This window comes from Aethalodelphis obliquidens, unplaced genomic scaffold (assembly GCF_003676395.1).
Source record: "Aethalodelphis obliquidens isolate GAN/ISIS:26980383/991018 unplaced genomic scaffold, ASM367639v1 scaffold25, whole genome shotgun sequence".
NCBI classification, from domain to species: domain Eukaryota; kingdom Metazoa; phylum Chordata; class Mammalia; order Artiodactyla; family Delphinidae; genus Aethalodelphis; species Aethalodelphis obliquidens.
This window is the reverse complement of record NW_020837969.1, coordinates 10,448,444-10,473,102: the sequence shown is the minus strand read 5'-3', so window position 1 is coordinate 10,473,102 and position 24,659 is coordinate 10,448,444. Positions and strand designations below refer to the sequence as shown.

Here is a 24,659-nt window from a genome sequence, read left to right as displayed (position 1 = left end):
TCTCGAGCTCCTGTCAGCTATGGCCCTACATGTTATCATCTCGAGCTCCTGTCAGCTATGGCCCTAGATGTTATCTCAAGCTCCTGTCAGCTATGGCCCTAGACGTTATCTCGAGCTCCTGTCAGCTGTGGCAAATGCAGATACGTAATCCTCATTGTCTGTCAAAAGAAAATGTCACTCTGTAGAGTACATCTTTTTCTTCATTCTGAGTTTAAGGAGAACTTTGCTTCCAGGTTATCTAGCTGCTCACTCTGGCTTTACAACTGGTGATACTGCTAAGTCCTTAAAGGCAGGACCGAGACCACTGAGTGGTCCGCAGATAGACATCAAGACCTGAGAAGTTGCTGTAGAATCGGGGACCCTGGATCCATCTCCATCCAAGGATCCTCTTACTCTTATGGTTTCCATTACATGTGTGGTCGGACGCCAGGAGAACAAAGGCTAAGGTCAGAGAAGGAAAACAAAACAGTTGCTGATAACGCAGTAGAATATCTGTCTCTTGGAATAAAGGAGAGCAGAGTGAAGGGGATTGTTAATGTTTAGGCAATGCTGGCTTCTCGAGGAGAAAGAATTAAGGTGCCCATTCGTCCCTTAGCAGGTCTGTGTCATCAGCAGATTGTGACAGTGGGAGTTTGACTGGCTGGTGTCTTGGTGCAGGTATCCAGGTGGGGAGACTCCCGGGGAGGACATGTTCTCGGTCCAGCTGTCCTGGGAAGGGCGCTTTGCAGAGCCGCTGCCCATGCTGGTGTTCACGTTGTCCAAAACTCTTTTAATAGTCTTAGATACATGTTACTTCTTAACTTTTTATTTTATTTTGGAGTATAGTTGATTAACAGTCTAATGTTGTGTTAGTTTCAGGTGTACAGCAAAGTGATACAGTTATACATATACATATATCTATTCTTTTTCAAGTTATTTTCCCTGTAAGATTTAACCTTATAGGTTATTACAAAATATTGAGTATAGTTCCCTGTGCTACACAGTAGGTCCTTGTTGGTTATCTATTTTAAATATAGCAGTGTGCATATGTCAATCCCAGACTCCCTAACTATCCTTCCCCCCGATTCTTTCCCTCTGGTTGACCTAGAGATTTGTCATACTGAGTGAAGTAAGTCAGAGAAAGACAAATATCATATGATATCACTTATATGCGGAACCCAGAAAAGAATGATACAGGTGAACACAATTCACCAGTGTTAAGTGCAGGGTGTTACCCGTCGAGGTGCCAAGTGGACAGACAGTGCGGGGGGCGGGCGGGGGACAGGATGCTCTGGGTACCGAGTCTGGAGATCAGGGGCGATGCTGGCAGAGACGCAGTCAGCGCCGTGGGCGCAGATGTTTGCCTGGGATCCTGGTTTAGTGCGTGCCTCTGTAGTTTCCTCATCCTTAAAGTGGGTTTAATTTTTAGCTCTGAGCTGTGAAAGGGGAGTGTGGAGTAGATGGTTTTCAAAATGCCTTCTAGATTAAAAAAAATGGTTTTTGACAAACTAAAGTTTGCTAATTCTGAATGTGCTGGAAGACGGGACTCAAGCCCCGTCAGCTAAGTTAGAAGTCCTGTTCCCCGTTGATATTCATGTGACTGTTCTGCTGTTTGAACGACTCTGTTCTGAAGCTCAGTGCTGCAAGATTGGGTCTGTTACTCAGCGGCGGAGACAGCGTGACCCCCGCTGCGTGCCTTTGCTTTGCACCCTCTGTGTCCTTGAGTTGTGACACGTGATTGCCTTAAACGTTTCCCTCTAGTGCAGGGCCCTGCAAGCTGGGCTCCCTGGGTTGGTTTAAGCTTCCAACCCCTGGAACTGACTTTGCAAAATTCTGTGCTAATAGCGTCTTATTTTCACCCTGCTCCACGCTTTCTCAGGAGGTGGGTTTATGAGAAAATAAATTTCCCTTTTGCTAGAAATAAGGTGACGCTGTAGAGTGTTTTCTTCATTTAGTTCCCACAAGTGGGCCCTAAAGCGCCCCCAGTTTGCAAGGAATTGTACCAGGTGGGCGCCGTGGAGGGTGTGAGGGGCCGTGGCCACAGTGCCGGCTCCGCAGGGGCCTTGGGGGGATGAGCTGCCGGACCCTCAGAGAGTCACGTACACAGGAAGGAGAAACCTTCACCACCCAGCAGCAAACGCTTCCCAAGGAGAGGTTCCTGAGACATTTCAACAGGTGAGAAGCAGCTAGATCTGGTTTCAAGGGAAGCACTTTTTCATGTGCAAATACTGATACATGCCGTCTTGTAAAAATCGTACCCATCGCTCTCCACTTCGTTACTTAACCCTTAAAATGGGCAGTAAAAGCCAGACGCGTAGCTGGGCCTCTTTGTCGCACAGTGAGACACACTGTAGGGGCACAGGACCGGCCTGGGCTCTGGGGCGCTGAGCGGCTGGACCAGCGTCCAGCTGTGGAGCTTTCCTGTCGTGGGGCAGGGACGCAGGCCAGGGAGCGCCGTGGTGGACATGGCGCTGACGTGCGTGTCGGCGGTGGTCTGCCCTGTGCCCCCTGCCCCTGCCAGCAGCCTGCAGGGGAACAGATGGCAGTTCCAGGGAGCCAGGCGCCCCTGTTTGGAAATGGGGCCCTTGTTTGCCATCAGGAACTTTGCAGAGAGAATGGAAGGCCAGCCTGACAGTGTCACTTCCCATCCTGAAGCATTTACGGCGTGTCCCCTGTAGACTGAAATCTAACACAGGTGCCCAGATCTGGCTGTGAAAGGGGAAGCCGGGGCAGTGGGTACAGCAGCTCAGGAACGAGGGAGGGGGCTACTGCCATGATTAAAAGTAAGCTGGAGGCTTCCCTGGTGGCGCAGTGGTTGAGAGTCCGCCTGCCGATGCAGGGTACGCAGGTTCGTGCCCCGGTCCGGGAAGATCCCACGTGCCGCGGAGCAGCTGGGCCCGTGAGCCACGGCCGCTGAGCCTGCGCCTCGCTCCGCAACGGGAGAGGCCACAACAGTGAGAGGCCCGCGTACCGCAAAAAAAAAAAAAAAAAAAAAAGTAAGCTGGAAGAGGGACCTTCCTGGCGGTCCAGTGGTTGAGACTTCGCCTTCCAATGCCGGGGGAGCGGGTTCGATCCCCAGTCCGGGAGCTAAGATCCCACATGCCTCCTCGGCCAAAAAACCAAAACATAAAACAGAAGCAACATTGTAACAAATTCAATAAAGACTTTAAAAGTGGTCCACATCTAAAAAAAAAAAACTTAAAAAAAAAAAAAAGCCGGAAGAGCCCTAAGCATCCTTACACTCCAGGGAGCAGCATCTGGGCAGGGGCTGCGGGGGACGGAGCCCCTCTGGGGATGCAGGGAGGGTCTCCACAGTCAAGTGCAGAGGCCGGGGTGGGAGAAGGGCAGATAAAACCGAAGACCGGAGAAGTGAGCCCAGCTGAAGACAAAGTGTGAAGAATAAACAAACATGAAGCAGGTGCCCAGGGGCAGGGAGGAGGTGCTCTTCATGATACAAACAGAAGTGAAACCTGCATGAGGTTGGCTGTAATCTTGCACGTGAGGCCAGCTCTGAGGCAGACGGAGGGGCCCTGGACCCAGGGTCCAGGGCCGGAGCTGATGCTCGCTCTGCAGGGCGTCAAGCTTTCTTTCGGCTGCAGATGCGACTTTGGGTCGACTCCATTCTGGAAGGAAAAGGAGGGAAAGTTCCCTGTTAGACCCGGGCTCCTTTGTAGGCACCAGCCTCGCCATCAGAGGAAGCAGAGAAGTGTGTTCCCCATGCGGAAGCAGCTGCCCAAGAGGGACAGGGTGCTCGGCGGGGGCTGGCCTGCCGGGCAGAGGCCACCGCGCAGTCCAGGCGGGAGGGTGGGAGAGAGGCTCCCACAGAAGTGTGCGTATCCGGTCGCCAGACTGTGCCCTGAAGATGTGTAATTTTTAACAGTCCGTTCTTCCTCGGTAAAAAAAAAGTCCTTGATTTGTAAGATGTCAAACTTTTCTGAATGAAAGGAAAGTTCTGGAAAGGAGAGCTTGTCCCGAGGCCTGCTGACTGCTGGGTGGGGCAGGTCTGCCTCTCTCGTTCAGTGGGGTGTTTACTCAGCCCCCGCCCTGCATCCCTCTCGCCACCCCAGAACCACCCACTGTCTCTGGGTTGGATTCCGTTTGCAGTGTCTCCGTACCCCGTTTACTCCTCCTTGCCGCGCCTCCTGCCTGGAGACCCCCGGGCCCGGACTCTCCCACCACCCCGGTGGCTGGTGTGACGCAGGGGCCTCGGCCTCAGAGCTGCAGCCGGTCCACACCCGCCGGGGCCTGAGTCCGCACCACGGGGAGTCTCTGGGCAGTGTTGCTGTTTCCTTGGCCACATGGACTCCACTTAGCTTTCAAACCCTGAATTTTCAAGCCAAATTGCAGGGGTTTCCATGGAGACGGGCGCAGTGAGAAGCCGTCTGCTCCCAGAAACCCAGGGTGCTGGGCATGGTGACCAGATGGTAGGAAGTCCACCCAACAAAAATCTTGATTTGCAGATCTGTTGTTTATATGAATGTAGCCAGAAAAAGAGATTCTTTCCTAAACTGAAAGTAACGTTTGGGAAAAGAACGACGGCTCTTTGTTCTGTCTTGTGTGACTTGAGTGGATGCTGTGGTGTTTTGTGCACGTCCTCTGGGTGCATTAGCGTCTTACTCGCTGTTTGTGTGTTTGTGTCCCCAGCGTGCCCTTCCATAAAGCATCTCTGACGCTCACCACACGTGTGAACTTCGAGATGTTATCACGTTGGGTAAAGGCAGAGAAACTCTTTCTGCCCAATAAGGAAGATTCTCTAACCCGCCAGGAAAAGTCCTCTTCCCTTTCTGGGGATGGGGTGACTCAGGCAGCGTTGGTTTTATCCTTGATGAGATAGGATGGGGCTGGTGGGGCCTCGTGAACGCAGCTTTAAGGAGGAACCAGGGCCAGTCCTGTGACCTCCCGTTTCCTGTCCTTCCCCGTCTCCAGAGCCTGTCCCTGGCGCCTGCCGACCTCTCTGCTCCAACACGTGACTCTAGACCACCCTGGACGCTGGGCCTCGTCCTCCCCGGCTCCCACCCTGCCCTCCCTCTGCTTGGACAGGCTGGGCCTGTCGGGTCCCAGCTGCCGGGTGGTGGACGGCATCAGTCCAGCGTGTCGGGTTGGCAGGAGGCTCCTGGTGACCCAGGAGTCCGAGTGCGGCTGCCCTGGGGCTGCCCGAGCCCTTCTTGTTTTCACACCGGGGACCATCCGCCCACCTCCAGGGCGTCCCTGTGCGTTCAGAAGGTGCACAGGGGAATCTGCCCTTTCCTTCCTTCCTTCCTTTTCTTTCTTGTTCTGCCGTCTCTGTCTGAACCTTGCACTTTACCTACTCTCTGATAAAGAGTAAAGAGGCTTTACAGGTACCTATTCATTTATGATGCTCTTGGTTACAGACACAGAAGGCAGAGTTCTAAATCAGCTCCAAATCTCTGCACTGTCCCCCCTGGGATGGCTGCTCACACAGGGCTTCCTGATGACTCCACCGGTCAGGCAGGTGTTACACTGAGGTGCGTAGAAAGTCACCATCCTCACCATCCACCCACTTCACTCCCGAAACCCTCCAGTAGCTTCAGAACTCTTTGTGTGCTAACCGTTTGCTTAATGTCCCCCCAGACTTAGATCATTTGGCTAAGCGATCAGCCCGAGTCAGCGGTGGGTGCTGTTCTCGCGGGCGCTGGGAGCCTGTGCACCCACCCAGCTCATTGCAGGCCTCCTCTCCATCCTTTTAGAAAAGCGTTTAGAGAAGGCTCACTGGGGCGCTCAGGTTGGCGTTGGGAAGAGCGCGGTTGTTGAAACTTTGGTTGCGATTAAAGGTCATTTCTAGAGACCAGGGACCTTTTACTAATAGTGATTACATCAACGGTGCTTTAAAAATAAAAATTGTGACACATCCGATGGACTAATTCACCAGCGTCCTTCAAAAATGTCAAGGTCGTGAGAGAGAGATGGCCTGAGGCACTGACCTAGCAGACTGGAGGAGACTTATGGAGGTGTGACAGCTTCATGCGTCGTGGGACCCGCCTTCGCGTCCCTGGGAAACTGGCCTCCGTGGGGAAGCCAGTGAGGTCTGAGTAGAGCCCGCGCTGGCTGGAGTTGCTGCAGCAATGGGAATTCCTGCTTTGCACGATGCTTCTGTGGTTCTGCAAGGTTAACATCTAAGACCTGGTGCAGGGAACTCTGTGCTGTTGCAGCTTTTCTGTAAAGTCTAAAATTATGTCAAAATGAAAGGTCGGAAAGGGAAAAGCATCTACTTACTTGAAAACGTTCACTTTTAGAAAAATCTGGATGAACGAGACTCCCTTCTTGTGTCTCCTTCCTCAAGCCCCGGCGTGAACACGCCTGAGATTTGTGCTTTTTGTTGTCTTGTTTTGCAGACAGAGTTTACATGGGGCCGGGGCAGCTGTATCAAGATTTACAAAACTTGCTGCATGACTTAAATGTCATCGGTCAAATCACTCAACTGGTTGGAAACCTCAAAGGAAACTATCAGGTGACAGTCAAAGCCACGTGGCTTCAAATTCTCTTTTAATTTCTAAGTCGTTGTCAGAACGTGACCCCACCCTCCCGGTTCTGTCAAAAGCAAGAACTGATGTTACTTTAAGAATCCATCTGATTGTGTATTTTCTCCTATTTCGGAGAAGGTGAAGTGCTTTTGGTGTAACTTTTGTTCATCCGGAGGCTGACTCGAGCGTCAGTTCTCTTAGGAATGTCCCAGCACCACGTGACCCGCCTCCCAAAGGTGCTTTCTTCCTGATCCAATGAGTGTTACTGGTCTCCCTGGGTTTTTCATGTCTCGGCATCCCTTTTTTTCTCTCCCTCGGGATGGTCCCGTCTTATTAACACCTTTACGTGTGCTTGTGCGTCTCCTTCCTAGAATTTGAACCAGTCGGTAGCCCACGACTGGACCTCGGGTTTACAGAGGCTAATTCTGAAGAAGGAAGAGGAGATCAGAGCGGCCGACTGCTGTCGGATCCAGTTACAGCTCCCGGGGAAACAGGACAAGTCAGTAAACGTCGGAAGGGAGCCTCCGGGCCAGCACCGAGAACGGGGCCCTTTGTCATGACGTGCATGTCTTCGCGGTTTGGGGATTGTATCGGAGGGGCAGGCCCCGTGATTGGGTTTCACAGGACGGAGCCCCCTGCGTGGAGTGCAGTGTCTTTTCTTCTCCCCGGCAGGTGCGGCCGGCCGACTTTCTTCACTGCCGTGTTCAATACCTTCACCGCCGCCATCAAGGAGTCCTGGATCAACAACCTGCAGATGGCCAAGCTCGCCCTGGGTAAGAGCCGGTTGATCTCAGCTAAATGAGGCATGTTCGAACCAGGCACAATGCCCGTTCCTCTTCTGTGATGAAATGCACGCCCGAGAGGACGAGGTCACGGCTGAGAAGTAAACTTCACAACAGCTTCATCCATTCACCTGAAAGAATGTTTCCACGTGGGAAAAATCAACCCTAGTGCAGCGATTTTTAAGACGTTTGTGTGATAAGTTAAGGGTTGTAGGGGAAAAAAACCTCACTTTTATTATAACAAAACATTAATATGAGTTGAGATGGTTCAACACAAGTGAAAGTCCTCTGAGTCTGTGGCCTGTGAGGCAGGACCCAGTCCCGGGTCTGGTCCACAGGATGAGAAGGTGATGGCTCGTCTCAGCCTGTTTCCTCACCGCTCACCTGTGAAATAAAACACAGGAGTGGACCGAATTGTCCCTGAAGACCCTCTAAGCACGAAAAATAAGTCTTGTGGTTCTATCAGAGATGGGAGTGACTGATCATTTTCTTGTCCCTACGTCCCTTTAGCCTTGCCTTCTTTTGATCTGTGTAGCGAACATTTAGATAGATAGGTGGGTGGGATAAGATACCTGGATGTTATTTACACACACACAGGTCTGTTACTCAGGACACGGGGATGTCCTGCGTCCATGTGTGTGTAAAACTCTCATTCAGGTGCAAAACAATCCGAAATGTTAACCGAAAATAAAATACGGAAGAGAAATAGGCCTTGTGATCCGAGGCTGGTGGCAGGAAGGCCATCTGGGCTGGCCTGTGATCCTCGGAACAGGGCTCCCTCCCTCCCCGAATGACTCAGTGGTTTATCAGGCCAGCTTCGGGGTGACCCCGTGAACAAGGACACGGATAGGCTCTGAGGATAAGCTCCCGTTTGTCTTCAGATGCATCACGTTTTCAAAGCTGAGATGGATGACTTGCTTTGTAGTAAAACATTTCTTGATTTCGTCGTACTTTCTTGTCCCATGGTTTTGTGCCATGTTAGAAAACTTCTCACTCTGTCCCTGGTGTTTGAATCTAAACATCTCAGCTAGTTTGAAAAAGGGACAGAGGAAAACAGACCAGACCCAGGTGGTTTGCGCTTTGATGGTTCGCAGCGCCCCCGCCCCCAGCCGATGGCTGGTCCACAAGGCGGGAACGGGGCGGTGGGCGTCCGTTAGACTCAGGGCAGAGCGCTTACCTCATAAAGCCACAAGTCTGCAGCCTCCCCCCTGAGAAGAGGCTGTGCTGTTTTCCAGAAGGAAAACCCTCAGTTCTCCAGTCTTACCCAAAGTAGGGGCCAGACTCTCCCCCTGCCCCCGGGCCTGTGCTTGTTGCCCACCTCTGTTCCCTTCCCCCGGCGCGGGCACAGAGGAAGAGAACCACCTGGGCTGGTTCTACGTGGAGGACGACGGGAATCAGATCAAGAAGGAGAGGCACCCCCTCCTCGTGGGACACATGCCCGTGACGGTGGCCAAGCAGCAGGAGTTCAAGGTGACGGGTGGCGGGCGGTTACCAGGAAGGGGCGCCGGGGCAGCCTTGGGCGTGGCCCCTCCGGGGCCCGTTTGTGTAAAAGTCATTTAGGAGGGTGGTGGTCTGAAGCCAGAGGCTGCTTACCCGGAGCCGGAGCCGGTGCTGGGCCTTCCTCCGAGGCCCCGCGCTCAGGCCCCGCGCTCAGGCCCCGCGGCTCAGGTCCGGCAGCTCCGTGCCCGTCGCTGGGCGGCCCGGCTTCCACGTGGTCATAATTGGAGACCTTCCGGTGGCCCGAGGCATGGTGCCCGCTCTTGGCTGAAGCAGACCCCGTCTGCGGGTGGCGTTTTGTCGGTGTCCCTGTGCAGTGGACTCAAGCACTGCGGCCAGTGTCCACACAGACTGCAGAGACGCGTGGGTGTGTCTTTCTCTAAGAAACGCATTTTCCTTTCTCACTTTGGTCTCTGGCCGACACTCAGTCCTAGAACCCGGGCTTCCCTGGAGCTCCCTCAGCTGATGGGGACCATTCCCGCTGGCAGAGCCTGCTCCCCGGGAGAGGCAAGGGCCCTGTCGGTGTGGCCTTAACCCAGAGCTGCAGCTGCCCGGGGCACACTTAGGTGTTGCTTCTAAAAAGCAAATTTCTGAGACTCATACATCGATCTTTCCCTCTCTTAGCCTTTGGAGTTGCCGTGGTTTATGTCAGAACACTGTCATCCCTGTGAGACGTGCCCTCTGGCCTCCTCTGAGTCCCATTTGAAATTCGGGCCTTTGATTTTTTTCTCCCCTTTAGATCGAATGTGCCGTTTATAATCCTGAGCCTTACCTAAATAATGAGAATCAGCCAGACGCGTTTTCCACGGCTCATGGTTTCCTGTGGGTAAGGTGCTTTTGTTTGTTTTTTGTTTGTTTGTTTTTTGCAGTACGCGGGCCTCTCACTGCTGCGGCCTCTCCCGTTGCGGAGCACAAGCTCCGGACGCGCAGGCTCAGCGGCCATGGCTCACGGGCCCAGCCGCTCTGCGGCATGTGGGATCTTCCCGGACCGGGGCACAAACCCGTGTCCCCTGCATCGTTAGGCGGACTCCCAACCACTGCGCCACCAGTGAAGCCCCTTTTTGTTTGTTTTTAATGCAAGTTCACGAAGAATCCATATCCACAGATTTGAGTGGTCCGATAGCTCGTTGTGGCTGGTATGTCCCAAATTGTGTCTATGAACATGGGGGACACAAACAGGAAAGGGGGCTGATCACTTTTGGAAAAGGTGTTGAGTTCTAAGGCATTAAAACATTTCTCCCTTTTCTTTTTCCTGTAAAACTTAACCAGATTAAATTCAGCCCAAAGTCCATGAACTACTAGAAGCATTGGAATATTTTTTCAGTTTGGGCGGTTAAATGGCATGGAGTTTTTTCTCTTCCAAGACCATGCTGGCTGTTCACGCTGGGAACTTAGCAGTTAAAATTAGTTTCTTCCAAATGAAGCGCTGCCTTTGAACGGTGCTGCGTTTGCAGTAGACGTTGCTGGCTCGTGCAAACCAGAGGGATTGCTCTGTGGTGCGTTTTCAGGTCTCCTGGTGCCCCCCTGGTGGGGAGCCGCCAGACCTCCTCCACGATGGGCCCTCTGTCCTTTTGCAGCCCTACCTGGCTCTCTCCCAGGTGTCCTGACCCCGCGTAACTCCCCACACACCCCGCCCCGTCTCACAGCCAGAGCGCTGGCCTGCTTGGAGTCCCTGGTTGAGTTTTGGAAAGAAAACAGCCTGATGAGCTGATAGCTCTCTGCACTCAGCCCAGAACGAAGGGATGGGCTGAATTCCCTCAGGGCTTTTGAATTTTAGAGGAGGTTTTTTCCATTTCAGGACCTGCACCTGGTCAGACCCCCCGCTTCCTGTAGGCCCGAGCGGGCCTGGCAGTTCGACATTGTCCCGGGAAAGGCAGCATGCTTATTGATCAGAAGGGGAAAATCCGTTAGAATAAGGAGAGGGTCACGACATCCTCAATGTTGATGGAAAAGAAGAGGCATTTGTGAAGAACGCACACTGCCCGGAACCAGGAGAGCGTTCTCGTGTAGAGCCAGGCATGCTCTTCCCTGGTAACAGGATCCGGCTCCTTCCCACTGAAAAGACAATCAAATTTAGGTTTAAGTTGGGAAACAAACCTTGCTGAGTGTTCTTAAGTGATCCAGCAAACAGGGGGCTCATAAATACCATGGCAGCAGTAGTACAAGTTCTAGAAAAACAGCAACACTCCCTGATGTGTTAAATGCCGGGGACCCACTTTGAGATCCAGTCTCACCCCTTTTTGTCTCTTTTTAAGCCCTTGTTTCTTCAGGCAAGGCCTGGTTTAAAATTGACACCAGCCTGCGTTTTCAGACTTTGAACTGTGCACGGATAGACCTTTACCATCCTGTGGTGCTAGGTGTGTGGTTTTTAAAGGATATAAATGTGACTTTTACAAAAACAAAGCTGTGTTCTTGTTATTAAAATTAAAAGAAAAAGATGACCTAATCAAACATGTTGCAGAGGGAGCGGGGCTCTGTGAGCAGACTGTGTAAAGGTTATTTGGTCCTCATCGGCCAGCTGGTTCCCACGTGGGAGCCGGGTCTTGCCGTGGCTGTGGGGTGTCAGCCGTGCACGTGCTGTGGAGCCCCTTGCAGCCCACTTCTTCCCTCCCGAACCCCCCAGATCGGAAGCTGCACCAGTCAGATGGGTCAGATAGCCATCGTCTCCTTTCAAAACTCCAGCCCCAAGGTCATCGAGTGCTTCAACGTGGAGTCCCGCGTCCTGTGCATGGTGTATGTGCCCGCAGAGGACAGGCCCCGGGAGCCCGAGAGCACGGGGGGCCGAGTGCTGGGCATCCCCACCGTCTGCCTGGGGACGGAGGAGGGGAGGTGAGCATCACACACGGGCCCCTCGGCTTTGCCAGCTGCGAGGCGGCGGAGTCCGCCGGCCCCTCTCTGACCCCCCTCTGTTGGGACGCGGGTGGAGACTGTTGGGTCCAGGACTTTGAAGGAGCCAGTGACTGAGGAAGTCACCCTAGGAAACCCAGGGGGGCAGCAGCTCCTTGCGGGGAAAGTTCTAGTTCTTCCTGCCCTTTGCCGTGGACACGCTTCATCCTTGTTCATGCTTTAAAGTGCACATCACTCTTACACTTTGCAATGAGACAGAGCCTTGTTCTGTGTTATTCTCTCACGGAACATGGTCAGAGTATAAAGGAGAGTTACGATGATTTTCCTGATGTGAAGTTCCTAGATCTACAGGAAGAACTAAGGTGTTGTTTGTTTGTTTAATAACGCAGATCTTCTCTTTTAAAAGAAAAAAGAGGGAGATCAAAGTGGTAGCAGTCTTTACAACACGGCCAAGTGGGATGTTTCTGGAAGGAGTGGCAGGATGCGGGGGAAGGACAGGAAGGTCGAACGTGGTTCTGCTCGGCGGGCTTGCACTTCCCGTGAGCAAACATACCCATGAGCTGCCATTTCTCTTTTCCAGCATTTCCATTTATAAAAGCAGCCAAGGCTCCAAGAAGGTGCGGCTCCAGCACTTCTTCACTCCCGAGAAATCCACGGTCATGAGCTTGGCCTGCACGCCCCAGAGCCTGTACGCCGGCCTGGTCAACGGGGCCGTGGCCATCTACGCCAGGGCGGACGGTGAGCGGGACACAGGCGCGTCTGCAGGGCGGCAGGGGCCACGGCCGCGCCTGGGGTGGGCCGAGGGAGTGTCACTCTGCACCGGGCCTCGCAGAACGCGAGGCTCATCGGCTTTTATCACCCCTCGTCCCGAGGCACCTGTGACTCGCTCGGTCCTTAAAGGAGTGTGTGAGACAGACAGCCACCCGCCATCGTTGCAAAGTCAGTCCTCCTGCTGGCTTCTCCGTGTTCCTCAAAGGGATGCGTTCAGTGCAGGCCTTTATCCTGCCCTTGCTCAAGGCCCTCGGGGCTTCTCTTTGGGGATGGAGTGAGGTGCATGCCCCTTCGGTGTGGTGTGGCTGTCACCAGGCTGGGGGCCCGGTGTCACCGTCACCACAGGGAGAATCCGATTGTCAGCCTGGTTCGGGAGACCCTGGGCTGATCCCCTGTGGCCACAGACTTGAGCAGTCCTACTTCTCACACCCTGAGGGGTTGGACCATAAACAGACCATAAAACTAGGGCTTAGGCCAGCTTGCGGGGGAGACTGGGGGGCTCAGGAGCCCTGGGAGGAGCGCCTGCAGGCATTGGGGTCCAGGCTCTTTGGAGGACGGCAGTCAGGCGAGCCCTGGAGGATGAGCGTCCATCCCAGGAGTCCTGAGGCTGGAGCCACTGCAGGTCCCTGGGACGCGAGGGGCTGGAAGGGCAGGAGCCGTTCCTTCTGAAGGCGGATTCCGGGGGTGGGGGTGGGTGTCAGGATCAGGGGCACCTCGGGCATGATTACTCTGCGAGGACGCGTTGTTTCTCTCCTGCTGGATGGGATTTGTGTTTAAATACATGTTTATTTAGAACCATGTGAGTGTTTATCGTGGGATTCTCTGTTTCTCTTCTCTGCGACCTTTATCTGGCTTTGGTAGCACGGCTTTGCGCATTCAAGTTGTTTTTTCCACTGATCCGGTAGAGATTAAATTTCATGGGAATTATTAACAAGTTGAAATTTTGAAATTACTATAATATGTCTGGTCTAGCAGGCCTCCCAACTTGATTTGGAGTGTCTGTGTCCATTTCTTCCAGTGTTATGAATTTATTTAGGCTTTATTTTGATTTATTTAATTGGGGAGGGGGTATTTGAACCTTTTTTCCCAGCTTTATTGAGCTGTAACTGACATATAACATTGTGTAGATTTAAGGTGGACAGTGTCGTGATTTGATGCGTATCGCAAAATGATCACCGCCGTCTGCCAGCTCACACCTCCGTCACGTCACATACTTACCGTTGCTTTTCTGTGGTGAGAACATTTAAGATCTAGTCTCTTAACAACTTTTAAGTGTACCATACAGTGTTGTTAATTATAATCGTAATGCTGTGCACTAGATCCTCAGAGCTTATTCATCTTATGACTGAAGTTTGAACCCTTTGCCAACATCTCCCATTTTCCCACCCACAGCCCCTGTCAGCCACCCTTCTACTCTCCGTTTCTATGAGTTTGGCTTTCTTAGATCCCACATAAAAGTGAGATCATACGGTGTTTGTCTTTCTCTGTCTGACTCATTTCAGTTAGCATGATGCTGTCAAGTTCCATCGTGTTGTCACGAATGGCAAGATTTCATTCTTTTTTATGGCTGAGTAATATTCCATTGTGTATAGGTACCACATCTTCTTTATCCGTTCATCTGTTAATAGACACTTAGGTTGCTTCCAGGTCTTGGCTGCTGTAAATAGTACTGCATTGAACATTGGGGTGCAAGTGTCATTTCAAATTAGTGTTTTCGTTTTGTTCGGTTATATACCAAGGACTAGAATTGCTGGATCATACGGCAGTTCTATTTTTAGTATTTTGAGGAACCTCTATACTGTTTTCCACAGTGGCCGCACCAATTTATTACATTCCCACCAAGAGTGCACAAGGGTTGTCACTTCTTCACATCCTCACCAGTACTTGTATTTTCTTGTGTTTTTGATGATGGCCGTTCTGACAGGTGCGAGGTGATATCTCATGGTGGTTTTGATTTGCATTTCCCTGATGATGAGTGATGTTGAGCACCTTTTCATGTACCTGTTGCCCATCTGTATTTCTTCTTTGGAGAAATGTCTGTTTGAGAAACTGAATTTGAATGAAATTGAAAGAAATATCTTCTTTTAAGATGGATCCTGGAATTCCGAACCTCAAACAGTGATAAAATTAGGCGTCCTCCCAGTTCGAAGTCTGCTAATGATGGAAGACACACTGTGGGCGGCATCTGGAGGTCAAGTGTCTGTAATCAGCGTGGAGACTCACGCCGTGGAGGTAAGTCATTTTAAGTGGCTACACAGTGCGGGAAGACGCACTTCAGAACCAGTGCGACTAACTTCCCAGGCTGATGTCGAGGATCGCCCCTCGCGGGTAGAAAGGTCAGGCAGTGTCCTGCCTGAGGCTCTGTGCGGAACGAAAATCCCTCCTAGTGTGGCTTAGAAGGAAGGATTAACTCGAAAGTCCCACAGCCCTTGTCTAGCCACATCCGTGGACTGATTGTCTGTTATTTACCTTTAATACAGACGTTACTTTAAAAGGTGTATTCGGTATGAACATACTAGTAAGTGTTCAAGGACATGTGGAAAATTAGTGTTTGATTGAAGAGGCGTTTCAAGTCAGTGTGATAAATGGATTATTCAGTAGAGATCATAGTCATTGGGAGAAACCAGACTGCGTCTCAGGCCCCAGCTCTCCACCGTTGGCGTCATTCTGGAGCGAGGGATGTTAGAATTACAAACAAAGCCACAGACTGACAAGGTACAAACAGTAGGATGGTTCCGTGACTTTGCAGTGGGGGGATCTTTCCAGATACGTCGTATACCTAGAAGTTGCCACGGTAAAGAATATGATAAATTTGGTGAAGTTTTAGAACCTTTTTTTTTTTTAACATCTACTGTGTGTTGTTTGTATCAAAACTCTCGTAAATGAAAACTGATAGAATATTTGCTGCACCTGCCACCAAGTGTTAGTGTTCTTATAGAAAGAGGATTCTTGCTAAGTTAAAGAGAAGACACCAAGCTAATAGAAAACGTTCAAAGGACATGAACAGGCAGCTCACAGAAGAAATACAAGTAGGCGACATACTCACAGTACACACACACAGATAGTGTACTCACATGTGGGCGTACGTAAACATGTAGCCATACACGTGTATGTGTGTATGTACATATATACACTTGGAGATGAATTTCACTTCTCATTGGACCTCTTGAATGTTTTAGCCACGTTACTAAAACACGCGATACACGTGTAATGTGTTTAGCCATGTTACTCCTTTTATTGTTAAAGATGAGACAGACCTACTTATTTCCTCCCTGTTCATCACCATCTGTCTGTTCGCTCCGCTCTGCCCTAAGGAAACTCCTATAACACGGGTGCTTTTGCAGCCAGTGAACTACCTCACAAGTGAAAATCTCGCAACCCTCACAAGGAAGGTAGTGGGAAGGGAAGTGTGTTCAGGTGAGGGTTGCGGGGGGTGGGCCCATCTCTCTGTGGATCCGGGGCCTCTTCAGATGCTGCCCCGAATCCCTGTGGGCGGCTTGGGGAGCAGGTCCACGCCCAGGAGCCGAGGTGCTGCAGCCGGGAGCTCGGTCCCGCATGGACTCTAGGCTGGCACTCTTGCTGTCAGACCGCAAACCGTTCTTCCACCTGTGTTGTTTCCGACGTGAGCTCCCCAGGGGCCCGCAGGACGGAGCCTCCTCAAGTGACGGGGTCAGCCGGTCAGCCGGCCAGCCATAGAGGAGATGGGGCTGATGTCCAGAATAGGAGGCAGGAGACAAACCTGTGAAATTGCTTTTGCTCGTTTTTTTGTTTTTTTTTTTCCCCCACTGCACCGCGTGGCTTCTGGGATCTTAGTTCCCTGACCAGGGATTGAACCCAGGGCCTTGGCAGTGAGAGCGCAGTCCTAACCACTGGACTGCCAGGGAAGTCTCTGCCCAGTATTTTTATGGTAACTTCTTGTTTCTACTTCTCTCCACCTGCTCCTTTTTACTTCACGTGCCTCAGAGTAATAAGAAGCCCTCAGTGGGGTGTGGAGAGGTCATTAACCACGGCCCCTGTGCAGGGCACTTTATAGACGCTGTAACCACTGCTGGGCTGTATTCCACTGCCTTGTACACCAGCAGTGTCGCACCTTATCGGTGACGTAGTGAGGGTCAGATTCCAGATCCTAACTCAACCCTGCACTGCACGGTGGTCGCAGGTGAGCCGCTCACCTGGGCCTCAGGCTCTGATCCACAAGCTGGCGATCAACCAACTTCCTCATCAAAATGAGAGGTAATATTGCCAGCAAAGAGCACCCCAGTAGTGGTTGCCATTTATTACTAGAATAAATTATTATTAGAGTAAATATACAAGAGCCAGAAATAGCATTCTGTTAGCTGTATTTCAGTTTCTTTTCACAGAGAAGGAATAATAACGTAACAATCTTTCTTTAGAACATCTCTCCAAAACCAATACGTTAATTTTGCCATAAATTCGTACCAAAAGCCGGAATGATGGTTTCTATAGCTGCCGCCAAGGCGATTCCAGACTAACATAACGTTATGACCTTATTATCATTAAAGGGTTATTTCCACATGCTCCAAAGGATGTATATGCTGTAAATCTTGAAGGCTCAGAAGTAACATATTTGGATTTAAATAAGAGCCTCCTTTCTGTGCATTTTTAGTACCAAAATGAGGAAATGTGTTTATAGAGAGAGAAGCAAAATCTACTCTGTTATTAAAAAAACGTAATTTATCCAGTAGTTCCGCCGGGCAGGGAAACCACAGTTGGGGTACCGGTGCAGCTCTGCAGGCTTGAAACCGCAATGCGTCTGCAGCCTCTTTGGTTGGGGTGAGGGCAGCTGCTACAGGGAAGCTCCCTGAATGTGCCCTGTCTGTAGGGCCAGCGACATGGGGCCACGAGGCTGCACTCGCTCTGCGGTGGGCTGAGCAGGGTGTGAGTTCTGAGGTCCAGGGGCATGAACGTTCTCGCGGTGGCCTCTGCACGGCAGTGGTTGGCACAGTTGCAGCGGGGACAGCGGGGCTGCAGTGCCAGCTCGGCGTTCTGATGGGGCAGCGCCGAGCACCTCACCCAGAGGGGCCGAGCCAGGCGGGCTGTGCGCGCCCAGCGCGGCAGCAATAAAACTCCCCGCCTTCCCGCCAGGTCAGGGGAAGCAGACGGGGAAGCATAAGCGTTAAATGCACGTAATGAAGCTGCGGTCATTGCACCTGGATCTGGGGTGGGGGGGCGCCTTCTTTCTTCCTTCCCAGCTACGTAGGGCCTTCTTCACGGGGTTTACTTCATGCCTTTTAAGAAAACGTTGAGCTTTAGGAACACGGACGCAGCTCTGAAAGCAACCTGACGTTGAAGAGCGGGCGGTTTGGTGGATACGGCGGGTGCTGACCTCACAGCTTTGTTTCTCGGAGCCCCGATTTCACAGGTAGTTTCGGTTTAATTACTGGAGCTGTTTAAAGTAAGACGTGTCCTTCCTTACTCTCGATTTTCTGCAATGTGCAGTGTTCCTGACTCAGGACAGACAGACAGAAGGACAGGAGAAGAAGAAAAAGCTTTCCTTCCAACCCTACCCGCGACGTTGAAGACAAAAATAGAATGAAAGAATGAAATGGATACGATACTAAAGGTGACCTAGTAGCAGAGCGTTTTCTGAGTTGATGCGTTTTTTTCCTGATGAGATAAATTCCCGTCATCGTATAGAAAGACACGAATGCAGGGCACAGAGGCGACAGGCCCAAGCTGGCAGGCAGACCGGTTCTTGAACGCCTACTGCCGGTCCCGGCCCTGCTACCCTACCCTGCAGAGACCTTCAGATCCGCATGATTTCAAGGTGGCAGGAGACTCCGACACCCTGTTGCCCAAAGTTCCTGTTTTCACACAGAAGACCAAGCCTCTGAGAAGGTGGGAGACAATGGCCAGCATCCCAGAGATAAATTATCGTTCACATCACCCATCATCCAGCACAAATGTGTCACGCATTTAAGAAGTACAGTGCTGTACAAAAAAACCCAAAGCCCAGGAAGAACTCACAGGCCAGGTGCCGTGCCGGAACAGGTGAGGGCAACACCAGCTACCTGGCCCCTGGGGGCAGGTCTGGGGTCAGGACTGGCTACGGCACCTGCAGGGCCCCACGTCCAGTGTCAGTTAGCCCGGACTCCGAGATGCCAGTAGCCCGAGCATCGTGCCAGGTGCGGAGCCCTCTGAGCCTGAGACCCCGTGAGGGTCACAGGCCCGTAAAGCCGCCCTGTCCAGGGAGAGGAGGACTTCAGCAGGCGGCAAAAACGCACGACATCTCAGAGGAGGAGTGCTGTGTGTCAGGACATGAGAAGGCAGTTCCTGGAGGACCTTTGCCCAGAAACAGGGTGAGTCCGCGCGTGGGGACGTGGGGTTGGCGCAGGTGTGGTCAGAGGGCACCTGGTCCCTCGCACGCAGGAGCGTGCGGTCCCTGCCTCGGTTCCCGGGGTTTCAGCCTCTGTTGCCGTGAGCGCTCACGGGGCCTGTCTGGGCAGCTCTGTCGAGGCCGAGGCCGTGACCGTGAGGGCAGCCGCGCTTGGCTCGGTTCCCGGGGCAGATCGGCGCGTGACGTCCTGAGCCCCGCCACGCTGTGCGCGACGGGGGCCGTGTGGGGGTTTAACCAAGGGACAGACGCCAGGAAATCTGTCTTCTCCGAGGACTTTTTTTTGCAAGGAGTTGAAAGGGGGGTGAGATTGGGGACTGAAGACTCACTGAGAAGGTTGTTCCAGAGCTCTGTCGGGAGAATTCCACTCCCCGTGGGTGGAGGACAGAGAGGGAGAATCTGAGGTAGACTTTGCAGAACGAGGCACTTCTGTAAAGAAAAACAGCCAGTTGTGAGACGCCGAAGACCCATGAGCAGACAGTGGTGGACCCGGGCAGCCGCTGCAGCGGTGGAGGTGGCCACAGGACGGCCGGGAAGCAGCGTGCAGGACGCGTGGGACAAGATGGCCCGCAAGACAGAGGATGGGAGTGGGGCGGCCAAGGCAGTAACCGAACGGAGCCGCCGGACGGCAGGGACGGGGTGGGCCCCGACCAGCAGCGGCTCTGGGCTGCCTCCTCCCCGGGCTTGCTGAGTTCTTAGAAAGAAGCGGGGGTTGAGGACCAGCAGACCGCGACTTTCTCTCTTCTTCCACAAGAAGTTGCACCAGTAACTGTGAAAGAGCCAGCAGCCAGGAGAGCGAGTACCTGAGCTCCTTTACGCTCAGGTAGCACAAGGACTTCTCAGCATCACGTGACGTTTTCTTCCCTTTTTAACCTCTCTTTGGAAGCCGCCTTGCTCTGCCAGAGATGGCCTTCCGGGAGCAGGGAGCGCTTTGTCCTGAGCTGACCTGAAGGACCAGCTGGGCTTCTCCTCTTCAGAGACGCAGAGCTGTGAGGCTGAGACTCAGCGCATGTGGGAGGGGTGGGCCGCTTGCCCCGTTCCTCCCCGTCAGCCCCGCTCTGCTGCTGAAACCTTACTGCTTGGTGATACACACACAGGGCAGTGGGACGTGAAATAGTGCCACCGCTTCCTGCAGCCCTGGTCTCGGCAGTGGGCTTCCTCTGAGGGGATCTGTGCCGGTTCACAAAACAGCATGGAAGCTATCCCCCTTGAAGCCTGCCAGAGAGGAAAGCCATGTCTGTTTCTGTGGTACAGGGCAGCCCAAGCCACCTCCACGGGCCGTCCGCAAAGTGAACAGACGACCCACGGAATGGCGGAAAATACTGAAGAATCGTGTATCTGCCAAGAGTGCATAACAAACAGTTTATATAACTACAGCTCAACGATCAAAGAAAAGTAGTCCAGTTCAGACACGGACCAAGGATCCGAACAGACATTTCTACAAAGCAGATACACAGTCGGCCACACAGGGAAGGGTGTGCACCATCCTTAGTCCTCAGGGAAATGCAAACCAAAGCCACCATGAGACATCACGTCACGCCCACGAGGATGACAGCAATAGAGAAGGGACGTTAACAAGTGCCGAGAGGACGCGGAGAAGCCGAGAGCTGCACACATCGCCGGTGGGGACGTGACATGGGGCAGCTGTTGGAAAACAGTCTGTCCTTCCTCAAAAAGTGAAACGTGGAGTTGCCGTGTGGCCCAGCGTTTCCAGTCATATGTGTCTACTCAGGAGGACTCACTGTAAGAACTCGGGGGTCCTTCCTAACCGCCGGCACCGGCTCGTCCCCACTGACGCATGTTTAAATTAGACCTGTGATGATCGGGGTCGCTTTGTGGGAGGGTGCACACGTGGGCGGAGGGAGGTGTCTGTGGAGGTGAGCATAGCACAGGCGTCTCGGAGGAAACGGCGGCCCCCCGGCTTTGGCCGCAGGAGGGCCCGAGGGCCCGAGCCAGTTGTCCGTCCCGAGAGCAGGGTCCTCGTCTTCCCTCCCTGGAGGTGCGCGGGTACTCCGGAGGGAACACGCGGCCCCGGGCAGGTGGTGATGGCAGGACTGGGCGCTCAGGCCATCGGGGGCGTCTGCGAACTCCAGAATCACTGTCACGCCTGAGTCCCTGCTTCAGGACGACCCCCAGGCTGCTCTCCAGCCCTGCCTGTCCAGCTGCAGTCTTCACTTAAAACAAGGTGTGGTGCCCTTGGACGGGCAGCCTCCCTTCCGACAAAATCAGAGACTCACGTGTCCCCCTCTGTCCAGCTCGGGAGTGCCGCACGGCGTGGGTGCAGCATGAGGGGCTAACCGGCGAGCCCTTTCCACGTGGGTAGGCGTGCGAGGATGGCGCCTTTGGCCCCCTCGGCCGCATAGTGGGTTGTAAAGAGTGTTCCGCACTGTTCTCAGTCCTTGAGGAAGGGGACGGAGGTGTAAGCCTGTTTTTTTCCTAGGGGGTTTTAAGTTACCTCTTTTTAGGCTGGAGAGCTGTGCAGGATTGTGACCTGCTGTGGGCTAAGAGGACTTCTTTGAGGGTAGTGTTTCTTCTCACTGTGTCTCCAAGCTTCACCCCACCTGCCCCCCGCCAATCCCTGGTAGGCAGTGACCACAGCTGCCCAGCACCAGCCCGTCCACCACGGAGACAAGTTCCAAAAGTTCCCTCTCGGGGGCCCCGTGGGCAGGGTTGTCAGGATGGAGACCTGGAGCAGAGCCCAGCCCGGAGGCTCGGGAAGGGCCTGGTCAAATGGAGAAGCAGCAGGTGGCCACCCGGGGGCCAGACGGGGCTGGACACCGAGGGGACCCTGCGAGCTTGGTGGGGGCTTAGCCGCCCGTACAGGCCTCCTCGCAGGCAGACGTGGGCCTCGTTCCCGCTCAGGTTTGGGGGTGCTGATGGTCCACAGGCGTCCAGGGGCGCTGCTCAGCACCTGTGGATCTGGGGTGACGGTGCCCTTGCTGTAGGTGGTTGAGGGCAGGTGAGATCCGGGGCGCCAGCTGGACACGCTGGCATGGTGGGGACGACAGCGCCACCCGAGGCTTCACGCGCAGCCCAGAGGGCGGGTCCATGACGGCGACGTGGGGTGCAGCTCCGTGCTGTACCCCCGACGCCCCGCCGTCGCCTTCTCCTTGGTCTCCGCAGAGCCAGCTGGAGGCCCACCAGGAGGAGGGCATGGTGGTCTCACACATGGCCATTGCCGGCGTGGGCATCTGGATCGCCTTCACCTCGGGGTCCACGCTCCGCCTCTTCCACACAGAGACGCTCAAACATCTCCAGGACGTCAACGTCGCCACCCCGGTCCACCACATGCTGCCAGGTGGGCGCTGGGGCGCTGGTGGGCGGCGCCACATCCCCCGGGGCCGGGGCTCGGGGCTGTCGGGTGACCCGAACTAAAGCGCCCTTCTTAGAGGTCAGAGCCGCCCATCGCAGACGATTTAGTGCTGTTAGTAAAGCACTGGGGTGGGGGGCGGAGGCAAGGATCTGAGGTTGAAGGGCAGAGAAAAGGAGACTCTCTGGTGGGGGGAGCTCCACGGGGCTCCGCCAGCCCCACGCGGGAAGGGTGTTCCTGGCAGTGGGAGTCAAACCAGCCAAGGTGCAGGAGTGGGGTGTGGGGGCTGCATGTGGCTGGTGTGTGGCTGGTATGCACACGCGTGAGCTTGTTAGGTACGAGTGTGTGGCTAGTATGTACACGTGTGGGCTTGTTATGTATGGGCGTGTGCTAGTATGTACACGCGTGAGCTTGTTAGGTACAGGTGTGTGGCTAGTATGCACACGCGTGAGCTTGTTATGTACGGGCATGTGGCTAGTGTATATAAGCATGTTGCAAATGTGTGTATGTATGTAACTCGTGTGTATATGCGTTGCTTGCTGTGTACAGGTGTGTGTGCCTGGTGTGTACTGGCCCACGTCTCCACGGGGCTTTTAAGGACCAGGCTCACGCCGCACGGCATTCCCCTCCTTTCCCACGTTGGCTGCGTCTGCTGGCTCCCGGTTGGAGAAGAGAAAGATCTCATGATCTTTCTCCGCGTGAACAGACCTGTGCAGGAAGCCCTCCCAGGGTGCTCGAATCCCCGGTCCCTGTTGTACCAAAGCCCAGCGGTCACGTACTCGTGGCCACATAACCTGTTTGCACCTGGGCCACCGGCTGTACTTCATCTTGTTTTCTTTCCTTCTTTCCATCCCCCAGTTAACGACTCCCTTGTTTCTTATCCACCTGCGTGGCTTTCACTGTTCAGGTCAGGATCCGCCTGGGTTCCTGTGGAGCCAGGAGACCGTGTGGTCAGGTGGGGACACCTGGCGGCCCCACATCCCCGGGCCCCTTGGCAGGTGTGCCCCCGCCTGCTGTCACCATCACCACACACAGTCCCTGCCCCGCCTCGGGGCCCCCGCCGCCCTGGGCCTCCTATCCCTGTGTCAGGACTCAGGGCTCTTTCTCCCGAGCCCGAGCCCCATGCAGAAGGAGCCTTTGGGTGGCGTGTTCTCCCGCATCTGCCTGCTGTGCGCGAAATACCTCCAGGGTCACCAGTATCCGGGGATTCTGTGCTTTCTCTGCATCTCATGTTTTACTCCCAGGTTTGTAGCTGCTAGACCTGGCGGACATGAGGAAGGTGGACAGTTAGAGCAGAAATCAGGGGCACTTAGAATGAGAGTCCTCTTGCTACGCCTGGGCAATGGTTCTTGAATGTGGTCCTCAGAAAGGCGTCTGACGTTGGTCTGATTTTCTTGCATTTTTGGGAACAGGGAGGCCAGACACCCATGTCTTGTCTGTCCTTCTTTGAATCGCCTTACCCTTGGGCCAGTGTTTCACGGTGAGAAGTGTTTCATTGTGTCCTCTCTGACACTTGTCACCTTGTGTCAGTGCGTGTCTGCACCCTATGTGAGCCTGTGGAACGGCAGGTCCTTGGACCACCGTCATCCTGGACACATGTGTAAACCTCATTCTAGAGTTGTGTTCGTGATGTTGCCCAAATGGGTTTTTTATGTATATATGGCAATAACGTGTAAACTGTCCTTTCGTGCTCTCACTGGAATAGAAAATTCCTGTAGGTTCTAGAGATGAAGCCTTCCCAGGCCAAAAAGAACACAATTGGAAAAAAAAATTACTATACTCTACTGTAACTCGTGACTTTTTGTAGCAGAACTGAGAACCTATTTAGTTCCCTCGAGGTCTCAGCGTGCTTTCCCCTGTGGACTGGGACTCGTGTGCTGAGCTGCATCTTTCTGTCCGGTTTGGAGCTCTGTTCTGAGCACCATTAGTTCGAGCGCTTTGCCGTAAACCACATCATACTTGGCAGACACAGTGGATGACGGCACCTGGGGTCAGCACACACATTTCGAGGGGCCGTCGGTCAACCTTCCCGGCCCCCAAGGTGGTTACAGCCCGTGGTTCAGAGGGCGGCATCTCCTCCGGGTCATGAGGCTGCGTGAGTCACGTCAGGATGCAGCTGTTTCCTCTTCGTCCAGAACAGTCAGGGGAGGGTATTTGGATGAAAAAGTGCTGAGACCCCCGCCCCCTGTCAGATTAGCCTTCCCAGGTCCCCGCTGAGTGAGCACGTTGCTTTCCAGGGGTGACGTAGCCAAATAAAGTGGCACGATTTTCTATGTAATACAGAAGTCAGTGTAACTCGTCTAAGTACCATCAACCACATCATAAGGGAATTCAGCAACTTAAACTAGACTCAAGGTTATTTATGAGTTAGGGAACAGACCGAGGAGTGGATTTCATGTCCCCTGGGCTCTGGTGCCATCCTGTGCTAACCAGCAGCTGCTCAACCAGCAGTTTTGGTCCTGAGCTAACTAGCAGCTTCCTTAACCAGCAGTTGATCCCACACTAACCAGCGGCTCCTTAACCAGCAGTTGATCCTGCGCTAACCAACAGCTGCTCAACCAGCAGTTGGTCCTGAGTTAACCAGCAGCTTCCTTAACCAGCAGTTGATCCCGCGCTAACCAGCGGCTCCTTAAGCA

At 53.5% G+C, this 24,659-nt stretch overlaps 1 protein-coding gene across 5 annotated transcripts in view; it reads left to right on the top strand.

Moving 5' to 3' along the window:
- ARHGEF10 (Rho guanine nucleotide exchange factor 10) overlaps positions 1–24,659 on the top strand; it is an 88,269-nt gene that overhangs the window by 55,511 nt on the left and 8,099 nt on the right. For 4 of the 5 annotated variants that reach the window (XM_027122546.1, XM_027122548.1, XM_027122547.1 and 1 more), the window contains 9 exons: positions 6,333–6,448; positions 6,833–6,960; positions 7,134–7,234; positions 8,592–8,713; positions 9,480–9,566; positions 11,364–11,569; positions 12,168–12,325; positions 14,448–14,590; positions 21,837–22,011. In XM_027122546.1, coding sequence (XP_026978347.1) covers positions 6,333–6,448; positions 6,833–6,960; positions 7,134–7,234; positions 8,592–8,713; positions 9,480–9,566; positions 11,364–11,569; positions 12,168–12,325; positions 14,448–14,590; positions 21,837–22,011 — 1,236 coding nt within the window. Of the gene's footprint in view, positions 1–6,332; positions 6,449–6,832; positions 6,961–7,133; positions 7,235–8,591; positions 8,714–9,479; positions 9,567–11,363; positions 11,570–12,167; positions 12,326–14,447; positions 14,591–17,818; positions 18,590–21,836; positions 22,012–24,659 lie in introns of those variants that run through there. The other variant, XM_027122549.1, reaches the window with a different exon arrangement.